The 12722-nt window shown below is 37.7% G+C and overlaps 1 protein-coding gene across 1 annotated transcript; it reads right to left on the bottom strand.

The window, feature by feature from the left end:
* Positions 1-220: 220 nt before the first annotated feature.
* Positions 221-12517, bottom strand: LOC113048102 (leucine-rich repeat-containing protein 17-like). The gene is made up of 4 exons (XM_026209634.1): positions 12279-12517; positions 7453-8265; positions 3239-3394; positions 221-750 (listed from the first exon to the last, which is right to left on the bottom strand). The coding sequence occupies exons 2-4, from the start codon at positions 8171-8173 to the stop codon at positions 347-349; spliced, it is 1281 nt and encodes a 426-aa protein (XP_026065419.1). The 5' UTR covers positions 8174-8265; positions 12279-12517; the 3' UTR covers positions 221-346.
* Positions 12518-12722: the final 205 nt, after the last annotated feature.

Raw genomic sequence — 12722 nt, 5'->3', positions numbered from 1 at the left:
AGTTAAATGCAATAAAATTGTTGCGTACCAAAACATGGGCTACTCAAATATGTGAATGATGAGAAAATGATGACTATATATAAAACTATTTATTTTTAGATTAACTATCCTTTGACGCATTTGTGCATATAGATATTGGATAAACATCAAACTCATCAGTGAATAATAATTAAAAAAAAGTATTTTTATTTATCAAGATTCAATTTACAAAATTCTCATTAAAAAAAAAAAATATGTAAACGTTCTGATGGAACTCAATGAATCTGCGACAGCATATTAAATTTTAATCTCTCAAACAGTTTGCTGGGAAAACAATTTTGTTCCCAGCAGCATCACAGTTTCCGTCTTAATTCAGACGGATGATCTCAAATTTCTTGGGCACTCTGTAAGGTCTTGGCCCCAATTGTGTTAACAGCTCCTCTTCTGTCTCAGCAGTGAGCTCCTGACCCGTTATGTCCTCCAGTTGATTGTCTTTAGGACAATCTGCGTTGTAGGTCTTGACGTAGTTTTCCACCGGCCAGCCGCGAAACTCCTCTGGTTCACTGCACACCAGACCTGTGTGGGACACACCGGGGTGGTGCTTCAGCCAGTAGATCAAGTAATGGATGTTGTAATCACAAACCCAGGGGTTGTCCTCCAGAGACAGTTTCTTCAGGAAGTACAGGTCCTCCAAAACGTCATACTGAAAATAGTGCAGGCTGTTGTTGGACAGGTCCAATTCTCCCAAGTACAGCAGGCCCATAAAGGCAGCTACAGAAAACAGAAAAAAGACTCTTTTCAGATTTCATTCAAAACTTTTTTAATATCTATAAATGACAGTTAAAAAAAATAAAAAATAAATCACATTATTTCATTACATTCAGAAGACTAAATTTAAAAAGTACAAATTAAACCATATTAAATTGATTATTCAGTGTGTTTCTGGTTATGCGTTGTTATGTATAAAATAGATTAATATGATTGTATATATTTGATTTTATTTAAATATTTATATACTGTTAACTGCATTTTTAGGCAGTTTAGAAAGGCGGCAGTAAATTATAGCAGCATCAGTAAATACTTAGTTTTTTGTTTGTGATTCTCTGAACGGTGAGAGAAAATATGTTTTATATTATACTATATATATATATATATGTGTATATATATATATATATATATATATATATATATATATATATATATATATGTATATATATATATATATATATATATATATATATATATATATATATATTCGCTATATTATTATTGGCAATTCAAATGTAAAGCAGACTTATACAAATACAGCACACTTAAATTTAATTTGAAAAAGACAAATGTAAATTCTGTGCATGAACCTCCGAGGAAGCATTTTTGGGGTAGATTTAATAAAAGAAATATGCAAGTGGGGGAATACGGTGAGCATTTGATTAAATGTTTACCATTTGTAATGACTTTGTAAGGAAATTTGAAATGGATTTGCTTTAAACCAAACAGGTGACTGACTGTACAGTATCTGCAGGATCTGGAAATAAAATGAAAGAAAGTCAAAGATTCAACCCTTCTTGAAGACCGAAATCCTTACACTGAAGTTATTGTATGGCTTTAAAATAGGGATTTTCAACCTTTACTGTTCAGGGACCCACCACCAACCCTCAGCCAACCCTGGGACCCCAAGTGTGTGTGTGTGTGTGTGTGTGTGTGTTAATATATATATATTAACTAGGTCCGGGACTTTAACGCGTTAATTGAGATTAATTAATTACACAAAAAATAACGCGTTAACTAAGATTAATTAATTACAGAAAAAAAATTCCCACATTTTTAATAACGTATTTTTGCACCGCGGAACGTTTCTCACTGGATGCGTTTCGACGGACCGATTATACTGAAGCACCAACTAGCGTTCGCATATCACTGCAGCACATCGACGAGCCTCAAGTATCATCTCAACGCAAAACATATAGCAGCTAGCGTGGACGTGAACTATGTATTATTTTGTTGGTGCAACTGGCAGTTTATGTTGAACTCTTTATTGTTTTGGCCAAGGTTATTGAGAGTTGGACTTAGTATGTTATGGCCTCTGAAGCAACAGAGAGATGTTTTCTAATAGTCAGGGTTTACAATGTTCTGAATGTAATTGACAGTATTGTGAATTACTTAAAAAACACTTTACAGAAGGTTCCAGCACCTATAAGCTTCCTGAATTTCTGAAATGTACTATTTCTAAATTGTTTCTAAATATGCTATTGCTACACTTCATGGCAAAAATTGCACTGGTCTGCTAGACTTGGTTGAACAAAAATAAACAATATTTTGTTGCTTAAGCTTATGTATTCAGTCATTATTCAATGGTATACTATAAATCCATGTGAAAAAAATTACTTCTGACTGTTCTCAGGTCAAATATTTATATGCGATTAAAATGCGATTAATTTCGATTAATTAATTACAAAGCCTCTAATTAATTAGATTCATTTTTTTAATCGAGTCCCGGCCCTAATATTAACTGTTCTGTCTTGGTTACACTTTATAATAGCCATCATTATGATCATTTCCAAATGTTCATTTCTACAGATCCCACTTCTTAACAACACTAGCATTAGTAGGCTACAACAGTCCTTTTGTATTCCATGGAAGAAAGATTACAGGAAATCCAAAGCTGCAAAATGTGTCTGCTCAGCAAGAAATAGGCTACACATTTTTATAAGCAATTCTATTCCGTGAACCCCGTTCTCTGTGTTTTAATTGGAAAAGGCTCAAAATTAATATGCTGCTGTTTATACTGCTTTCTCCATAATAACAACTCTTGATAACTGTGCTGAATAGTTGAGTCACACTCATAATTTAATTACTTAAGTCCTTTCACCCACCCATTCTTTTGACAAATGATTGTCGGGCATAAAGCTCTTCAGCCTGATGTAGAGGCAAGAGTTGAATCCTTCACTATTCACTCACAAAGAGAATGTGGCCTGGTTTCTAAATGCAATGGAAAGGCAACAACAACAACAAAAAAGGCTTCTATAGTTAACCTTTCATGAATTCCCAAAGTGGTGTCTTTTCATTCAGTGCTTGACAAGATGTTTTAAAACTTTAATGTGAGACTTCTTTTCTGTTGGGACTCCTTCCTTGTCACATATTACTGTGCCAAACACATCCATTTCCTGCATTTTGTACATCCTCTTTCTACTTTCATTCCTCAGCAGTCAAATAAGTAAATGCCTTGAAGACAGGATTTGTTTGTGTACCACAGGCTTACCTTTGCTGATGTTTTCCAGACTGTTTCCGCTCAGGTTCAAGAGCTTGAGGTCTTTAACATTTTCAAATGCCTTTGGTCTCAGCTGCTTGATGTTGTTTCTGGATAAGTCCAATCTCACAATATCCAGCGGGATGTCAGCCGGCACAGTTTTAAGGTCTACGGAAGAGAGAGTTGAATGACTGTAATTATGTAGGTTTATTGGAAAAGGTACCTTTGTAATTTGCACAATTACATGTTTGATTGACAGTGCATTCTGCAACGGATGCTGCTTCGTTATGAGTTATTTTGATTCCCAAGGGAATGTTGTGTAGGACAAAACTGTCCAAGAGCTCGCAAAACACTTTGATGGGCTTCTGTATTTCCAGGTGATTTCCAGCAGGCTAACCATACATGGAAAATTCTGCCATGACAATTGTCCTCGTAGGTGGTCTCCCAAAGTCATTTTCTCAGACACTTACTGATAATGACATTCAGACTAACTCGTATCTGTATGTGGATCTTAAATTATACACAAAGCAAGTTGCGACAGTAATCACTCTATTTATTTAGACACTCAAAATTGCAACACTGTGCAAACCATGCCTAGATTTATATATTTATAAAAAAGGAGAGAGCTTTTTAAACTGTACACATAGCACACGTTTGCCAGTAACACTCGAAACTCTGATATGAAATGTTATCGTGGGACTTGACATGTGCGAAAGAAATGCGGCTTGTAGAACAGATACAGCTGCACTTCCTGCTTTGACCTGCCAGAGCAACTGTTTTAGACCCCAGAGAGCCCTCAATAATAGATTGTTTACATTTTGCTTTTGATCTGCCACATATATAAACACAGCTTTGAGCCGCAGTTAATGCTATAGGGTAGATTTTAGACTATTTGACAGTGTCTATGGGATCTGGAGGCGTCTGAATTGCACCTAAAGAAATAAACGTGCCGTTATTCTTGTAACAAATTCAGGGAAAAGCCTTCCCAGAAGCTGAGATCGCTAATACTTGGCTTTTCGTATCCTGCTCTTGCCATAGGATTCCTTCATGGACTTTCTTGCGATTTAATGCTGGCAGAATAAATAGCCATTTATCCCTTAGGTCCCAGGAACAGATCATGTAATGTTACAAAAGGGTGTTTTTGTGTGTGTGTGTGTGTGTTTGACAGAGTGATTCAGAAGCCTCCCTCAGCTCCAGACTGCTTACTCACTATTTCTGTGGAGAAGTGGAGTGGAGAAGTCCAAATCCCACTGACTGATTTCAATTATTTCATATTGACTGGTTTATTACATGGGTCTTGCTTGCCTCATCTAACCCTGGTGACTTGGTCTTTGGACTAGGAGTGTTTCTCGTGATGTTATGGATGTCTGAGTACATTTATGTAGTTTTCTGAAACTACGAAACTTGCATATCAAGATGGATGACTCAAAATTGATGTACAGTAGATTGAAACTGAGGGCTCCAGAGAAAAGAAAAAAAAAAAAAAGATTACTGACAAAGAGTTCTTTCATAGTTAAAGGCAGAATCATATCCGTCTTTCTCGAGTGAAATTTGAATGACACTTTCTTTGTCATATCTTACAGCCATCTCTTCACCATAAAAAAAATAAAAAAAAACTCTTGTCCTAAGTCATTTCCTAAAAAACTATAAGATATACATAAGACACAGCAGCACAGTCCTTGGATTCCCATGGAGATTTGCATGTATAGCCGTAGTAATGTGGTATTTCCTTTGCTTTTGGAAGATCATTTTTAGGGAACGGATTCACAAAGGGATCTTATTTATGAGAATTTTGCAATTTGTTTTGCAAACAGCCTTTTGAAATATAATACTGAGATTCAAGATTGAGAAAATTGATGTTTTCTTGATAACAGTCTAAATAAGATATTAATGTCTCTCTAGAGAAAAGGCTGCAGATGTTGAAGCTGGAAAGATACTCGTTCCCTTTCTGCTAGTTCTCTGCATCTTACATTTCATATTTCCAGATATTTGTTCCACTCTGCTGTGAATCTATCTATCTATCTATCTATCTATCTATCTATCTATCTATCTATCTATCTATCTATCTATCTATCTATCTATCTATCTATCTATCTATCTATCTATCTATCTATCTGTCTGTCTGTCTGTCTGTCTGTCTGGCTGTCTGTCTATCTGTCTGTCTGTCTATGCCTACAGTATGAACTTAAATATTGTTTTCCTTTTTTATAATAATTTTCCCCACAAACGGACACAATGTTTCAGCATATAATGTATTGTTTCTTAACAGTTCAGATGAAAAGCAGCTTTACACAACTAAAAGGAAGTGTCTAGGGATTTAGGGAAAGCATTACTTATTGTGCGAATGCTTATTGTGAAATAAATGACAGTTTTCCCCAACTGGTTTACGGCAGAGAAACCACTTCAACAGTGCAATTTGCTGAAAAGAAACCACAGATTTTTGAGCTAACCTTGTTGTCATCTTTCTGTTAGATTTAATAGTATTTCATTTGGCAGCCTCCTTTTTTTAAGTTTTTACTTGTTTTAGTAAGAATACTAATCACTGAATAAAGTACCAAGTGAGATCTCCTTCAGTCAGTAGAATCCGTTTAGTGGACCGAATTGTTCATGATAGTTCTGCTGAGGTCACAAAGTCAGACAAATATTGCTCAATCTGTCTTACAGTTTTTCTCAGTCTCTTAGGTGCATTTCTCAAATCATCCTTACAATTTGCAAAGAAGTATGTGCATTTCTCAAAACAAATCGTACAAACAGCACCACACAATGGACTACCTGCAAAAGCCTGTAATTTACTTAAAAGCTTTAGTTCATCTCTCAAAAGTAAGTATTATGTCAATGAACATATCAGTGTCATCAGAATGAAAAGTCCTTGTGTCATAGTTTACGGATAAGACAGTCAAATTGCTTAGTCATGTTGTCAATATAACAGTCCGGAGGGATGTTTTAATGGAAACTATGGAAACTGTTTTGGATGACAGTTACTGTATTGAACAGTATGCCATATGCTTATGTATGCCAAACGTACACATTTTTACACATTACTGTATGTGGGCTATTGACTGAAAGAGACTGGATAGAATTCCCAGTTACACTTTTACTATTGGTCTGACCCAAAAAATAACAATCAACAAAAAACCTTTACAATGTCATTGTGATATAGAAAAGGAAAAAGAAATATGGGCACAAAGATGAAAATAAGTCCATTTTCAGAATTTGTAACTCTTGCGTTGTCCTCTGTCTATACAGTATAAGCTTTCCAACTGAAGATTCATGAGATGAACCTTGGAGCTATTTCAGAGAAATGGCTGATCATTGGTTGAACTTCATTCTCTTCATTAGTCAAGATACACTTGCACAATTCATGCCAAATTTACAAGTCTAATAATAATGTGTAAAAAAGAAGAAAAAAAAAAGAAATTTGCTTGGCAGTTTATGACAACTAGATTAACCATTTTGCATTTAATGACTTATACGATGAACTAAAGACTATGTTTTGAGCGGTAAGACTGTTGCACAGAAAACTATATAATACATTTTGAGCAACATGACATTAGCAACTGATAATGTAGGATATTGCAGATAAATGTGCATAATCAAAAACCTAACAACGTCATTGTGATATAGACAATAAATAAGGGCACAAAGGCAAAATACAAAATTATAATGGGAAGCACAGGAAACACCCCTTAGACAGAGCTTTGCTTTTGCATGCAGCATGCAGCATGCTGTATGAGGAATTGATGTGCACAATATGTCTACACCTCCTGATGTTCAGTCAGTCGGCCAACAGTTCTCATCTACATCACATCCTATATATTCTCTTGGAATCCAACATGGATTTAGAGTCAAGTGAACCATCTCACAACTTCATATAAGTGAATGAGGCTGGCTTCAGCTTGACTAAAAGCAGAAGGTGTGGTCGAAATGTCATTGGCCACAGAGCTACTGTTGATTTGCCAGGCCAATGTAGACGAAATATCCACTGTCAGAAGTAGTGGATATTTCAGAGTAGTTTTGAGAATTTCATTTCTGATTTCTGATTTGAGAAATGCACCAAAGCAGTAACCATTATAGTCACCATAGTTTGCCAAGTCAATTGTGAATCACTGGATTTTCCAGAAAAGGGTAATGTGTTCTGTTTCTTAACAGCCACAACTTACAGTAATTCACTCCCACCTCTTCCCAAATGCCCCACTGCAAGAGAACCCAATCAATAGCTTTCTCACCTCTGTTACTGCAGTCCATACGGGTCACAGGGTGGATGTAGGTGTGGCATAGAGCGGTCGCTTCAGACTTTTTTTGTGGAGCTGGTAGGGTTTGATTTTTCTGCTGAGGAGAGCACAGCAGGTCTGCGTCCAGCTTCTTCAGTTTCCTCCCTGAGAATTCCATGGGCTCAGCACACTGTGCGTAATTGCCAATGTTACGGTTACTTGGTACTTGTATGAACCTGACCAGGCTATCCAGCTGGCAGTCACACCTCCAGGGATTGTCATAGAGTCGCAAGTACTTGAGTTGCGGCATGGGGATCAGCATGCCTTCGCTCGCCACACTCAGACGGTTGTGCTGCAGCAGTAAAGTGGTGAGTCTGCTCAGGCCGTCGAACGCTCCCTCATCTATGTGGGAGATTTCGTTCTGTTGGAGATCCAGACTCCTTAGGTTTCGGAAGTGACTGAAGGTGTTGTCTCGCAGCACCTGGATCCTGTTCCGTGCCAGCAGCAGGTGGTGAATGTCCTCCGGCCAGCCCAATAGGACGGCTGTCAGATGGCGCTCTTGGCAGTCAAAGAACTTTTCCCCATTGACTGTACTCTCCTTGCAGTCTGGAGCAAACCGCTTGATGGTGTTTGACCGGTTTCGACTCCGCACCCGGCGTCCCTTTCCACCCTTTCGTGCCTCCGCTGCCCAGACTACTAGGCACAGCAGCAGCAGCAGACCGCACAGCAGCCGCATGGCATAGGTTAACCAGTCAAGTTGAGTCTCAGCGTTACCTCGATAAACCGAGAGCTTGCTTTAGTCAGACTGAGGGTGCACAGCTGCCGTCCCTGAGAAAAGGCAAACAAAATGTAAATAGCAGCACTACCAAGAGCTGCATTCCAAACAGAGAGAGAAAGGACATACACAGGAATGTTGAAGGTTTAATGCAAGTTCAGTTCACAGCATACAAGTTTGTGTTCCCTTCTAAAACATATACAATATTGAAAAAGTTTATATAGTTTATCTATAAGCATTAAAACCTAGAACAGTTAAAGTTAGTTAAAACAAAAGGAAGTTTGGAGCATTTTTTACACACATGTACAGTACAGACCAAAAGTTTGGACACACCTTCTCATTCAAAGAGTTTTCTTTATTTTCATGATTATGAAAATTGTAGATTGACACTGAAGGCATCAAAACTATGAATTAGCACATGTGGAATTATATATGGAATTATATACATAACAAAAAAAGTGTGAAACAACTGAAAATATGTCATATTCTAGGTTCTTCAGAGTAGCCACCTTTTGCTTTGATTACTGCTTTGCACACTCTTGGCATTCTCTTGATGAGCTTCAAGAGGTAGTCACCTGAAATGGTCTTCCAACAGTCTTGAAGGAGTTCCCCGAGAGATGCTTAGCACTTGTTGGCCCTTTTGCCTTCTGTCTGCGGTCCAGCTCACCCCTAAACCATCTGGATTGGGTTAAGGTCCGGTGACTGTGGAGGCCAGGTCTTCTGGCGCAGCACCCCATCACTCTCCTTCTTGGTCAAATAGCCCTTGATGCCTTCAGTGTGACTCTACAATTTTCATAGTCATGAAAATAAAGAAAACTCTTTGAATGAGAAGGTGTGTCGAAACTTTTGGTCTGTACTGTATGTGGCAGTCCTATTACATCATCCCTTAAATCTATTGTGCTGCTTACAAATCCTCACCTGTGGCAAACATTAACCAAGGAATTCATTATCTTTGGAAATGTTGAATTCTTTATATTGATGGGCTGACAGAAGTCACAAGGTGTTTTCTGTAGCAGCACTGCTGTGAAATAGTTCCAGGTTTGTTGACCTACCATCTCTATCACATTCTTTCCAAGTTAGTAACAGTAGACCATAAAAAATAGATCTTGAAATAAATGCATTATAAGAACAAATCCATTTGTAACCGTGATACTGAGTAGAATACGCATTGAATTATTGAAATGAATGCACATTTGGCATCCACTTTGTGTCATGGCTGCATTTCCGTCTTTTTTTAATAATGTAATAGTCCATCATAAATTGTTCCTGACTTGGTGTAGAAAAACTTCTTAAACTTTCATAACCGTATGTCAAGGATCAGTGCAGTGTACTGTTCTAACTATAATTAAAAACATATCTGGATGACCGCTTTCCCCAGTGATTGCATAAAAACAGAATGAATTACAATCTGATTTCTGGCATAATCATTTTTATGAGCCCACACCCCGCTAAGCCAATATTTGCCTTGCTGGAAGACACGCTGCATTTTACTATTTAATAACAATCACAAATAAGTCCTCTTCATTTTTCCAACATGTTTTTTTCTCAGTTTGATCATGCATTGGCATTTTAATGACCTCGCATAGACTTGCCCTGAGTCACTGTTCCCATTTAAGAGTGCAGAGACATTTATAAGCCATTTGTTGAGTGACTTCTTAAAAAATATAAGGACTGTGTATCTGTAGCACTTTCAAAACACTGTGCTATTTGTTTGAGTAGTCCGGCATGTGAATTAAGATGAACAGGAATGTTGATAGACATATATTATTCATTATTCAGCCCTCTTTTATAAGACAACAGTTTGTTATTTAAAGCACACTTTTAATTCACTAACAGGAGAAACAAGAGTGAGGTGAAATGGCAGCGCTGAAAACACTCTTAACTTGAACAGGTATGCTGTACTCGTTCTGCCACCAGAATGATAATTCTGTTTGTAGTGAGGCTGCTGTGAACAATTCACAGCGCTAGCTCTCATTGGTCCTCCTCATTAGCAGATATCAGTGAAAATCAGTAATTCAGTCTTGGAATTTGGGCCTTCTGGGCTTTCCTGTACATCAGGTCTTGGCATGACTTGTACCTCTGACAGGCAACACTCTTCCAGTCTGTAGTCACGATTCTTTGCAACTATTTTCACAGATGTATCATGCAATTAAATTGTTGAAATTGTATTAGCAGGACATGTTGCATGTTCTCTGTTTCCAGTGATAAAACAGCAGGACAATGACATCCTGTGAACATGCTGTGTGATAATCACTGGTCCATTTTTTTATGTTTTTTTCTTGTCACAGACTTGTAGCACTTGATGTTATGCCAATGGAATAGGTTCAATTTCTAGTAGCGTATATCACGCACCAGGACAATGGCTGCTCAAAACCTCTGTTTTCTTTGTAATAATAGCATAACGAAATAGATTTGGCAAACAATCCAGTGTATCATCTTTGGAAAGCATCAAATCATTTTACAATACATTTTCACAGAGGTGAGCAATGTAGCCAATCACAGACATGTTTGTTGACTTCTAATACGCAATGGCCAATCAGAGGTGTTTGGGTTGGAATCCACGCAATCACCGCTCAGTTTTCTGTCCAGTGTTTGGGTTCTATCATGCTTGTAACTTTTTTCTAACAAAGACATTTAAAAGTGTAGTCATCTTCATTGTATTATTATTATTTTTTTTTTTACTTTGTTAGATCATGATGAATGAGTGGCAGTTTTTAATACATTTAAAGGAAACAAGTCTTTGGTTTTATTCAGAATTTAAATAGAACTTCATGCTTGACAAGCAGCCACGTTTGACACAGAGAAAGCTACACTATATAAAAAAAGATAATAATTTCAGAAGCACGTGTATTGGCTGGCACGCCAAATCATGCTCACCTACTTGCTTTTCTGTTTAATTTAACAGTGTTTTTGTGAACATAGCCTACTTTATTAACACGTAATTGTAACACTTTACAATAAGGTTTGATTAGTTAATGCTAGTTAAAGTCTATTATTATTGTGAATTAGTATGTATTTCGGGCATTCGCTTGAAAAATAATAACAGCATCCAAGTGTGATCCAATAACAGTATCACAATGTTAATCCCAGGTATAAAGGTAGTCTGTGTGCAGATCTGCCTGGGATATATAATCTCTGCTACTGGAGCGGACATTAACAGGAAGCAGTCAGCACTTCAGGTGAATGAATCAGCATAACGCAGTCCTTATGTGAGTCCCTGGATGCCACAGCCTTGCTTTACTACAATAACAAAAAGAAAGAAGTACCAAGGGATGGAAAACGTCAATGGGAAATGGAGCAGAACGCAGACATTGTTCATTGTCTAACATGAAAAGGGGGAGTGTGTATTTTCTTTTCAACTTTATTTTATTTAATTTTTTTTTTTATGCCACCCACATTTCAGGTCACCCAGTATGTCCGAAAGACTTCTCCTGATTATTTCAGGTCCAAAGTAAAATCATTAATGTAAGAGATATTGACAAGAATTTACCCCCCCCCCCTCCGATACACTCAACGTATAAACCCATTTATCAGTGTGTGTATGTGTGTGAGAGAGCATGCTTACATGGCCAGCAGTGCTTAATTAAAACCATTTGAACTTGCCTCACAGGGTGGAAAAATCTTTTCCTGAATTAAACCTATATTTTTAAGTAAGAACCCTTATCAGCACAATATTTAAGCAGATGAACCTCCGGACTCACTTCTCATCATCTATACTTTCCTATCCAGGCTTTTCTTATTTTTTTTTTAAAGAAGACCACAAACATGCATTTCAGAATAATCACCCAGTCTTGCTCCCCTAATTTTTTCTACTTTCCTGAACCAGCATGTGGGGATTGACAGTGTATCTTGAGTAGAGACACAATTGCTAAACAGTTGCTTTTCACACAAACTGTCTCCAGTCGAATCCGTGCCAAAATTAAGATTGCAGGAAACATGCAGTTACGAAACTGCAGCCGAGTCAAGAGTGCACGACTTAATGTACATCCATCTGCACTGGCATTCCTAGAAAGATTTACTCACACACATGCAAACATGCACATGCATAATGGAAGTCCTCAGATACCTGTGCACAGGGAAATGCATCCAAAATCTCATCCAATCTGGATATGTCCCGTAAGCTGATCTTTAAGTCCTGTCATGAGCTTTGTGCAGCGCTGGATTCTTGAACTCAGCGTGCCGTTCGGTCTGACTGTATGTGTCTATGTGCATGAGCATATGTGTGCATGAGGCTCAGTGCAGCCCCCAAGCTTGTGCCTGGTTTTAAATTACACGTTGCGTCTGTGTGCAGGCGAGCAGACCCACATGTTCTTGTTAAAACTGTACCGCCTCCAGGCTTCCAGCACTTTGTGAGTCTCTTCATGAGACATCTCTGTGATGTCAAAGAGACTCCGGATGAGGCAACCCCATTCAAACAGTGTGGAAAGTATGCTTCTGGACTTATTTTAAAGGGGTGGTTTACCCAAAAATGAAACTTGTGTCATGACATCTGGCATAACTGTATTCATGA

Source organism: Carassius auratus, chromosome 29, assembly GCF_003368295.1.
Source record: "Carassius auratus strain Wakin chromosome 29, ASM336829v1, whole genome shotgun sequence".
NCBI classification, from domain to species: domain Eukaryota; kingdom Metazoa; phylum Chordata; class Actinopteri; order Cypriniformes; family Cyprinidae; genus Carassius; species Carassius auratus.
The sequence above is the reverse complement of the archived record's forward strand: the minus strand, read 5'-3'. Positions and strand labels throughout refer to the sequence as shown.

Coding starts and splice junctions, on each gene's coding strand:
- LOC113048102 (XM_026209634.1), bottom strand. CDS start 8,173: ATGCGGCTGCTGTGCGGTCTGCTGCTGCTGCTGTGCCTAGTAGTCTGG. Junction 3,395..7,452: donor TATGGACTGCAGTAACAGAG/GTGAGAAAGCTA, acceptor TCTCTTCCGTAG/ACCTTAAAACTGTGCCGGCT. Junction 751..3,238: donor TCTGGAAAACATCAGCAAAG/GTAAGCCTGTGG, acceptor TGTTTTCTGTAG/CTGCCTTTATGGGCCTGCTG.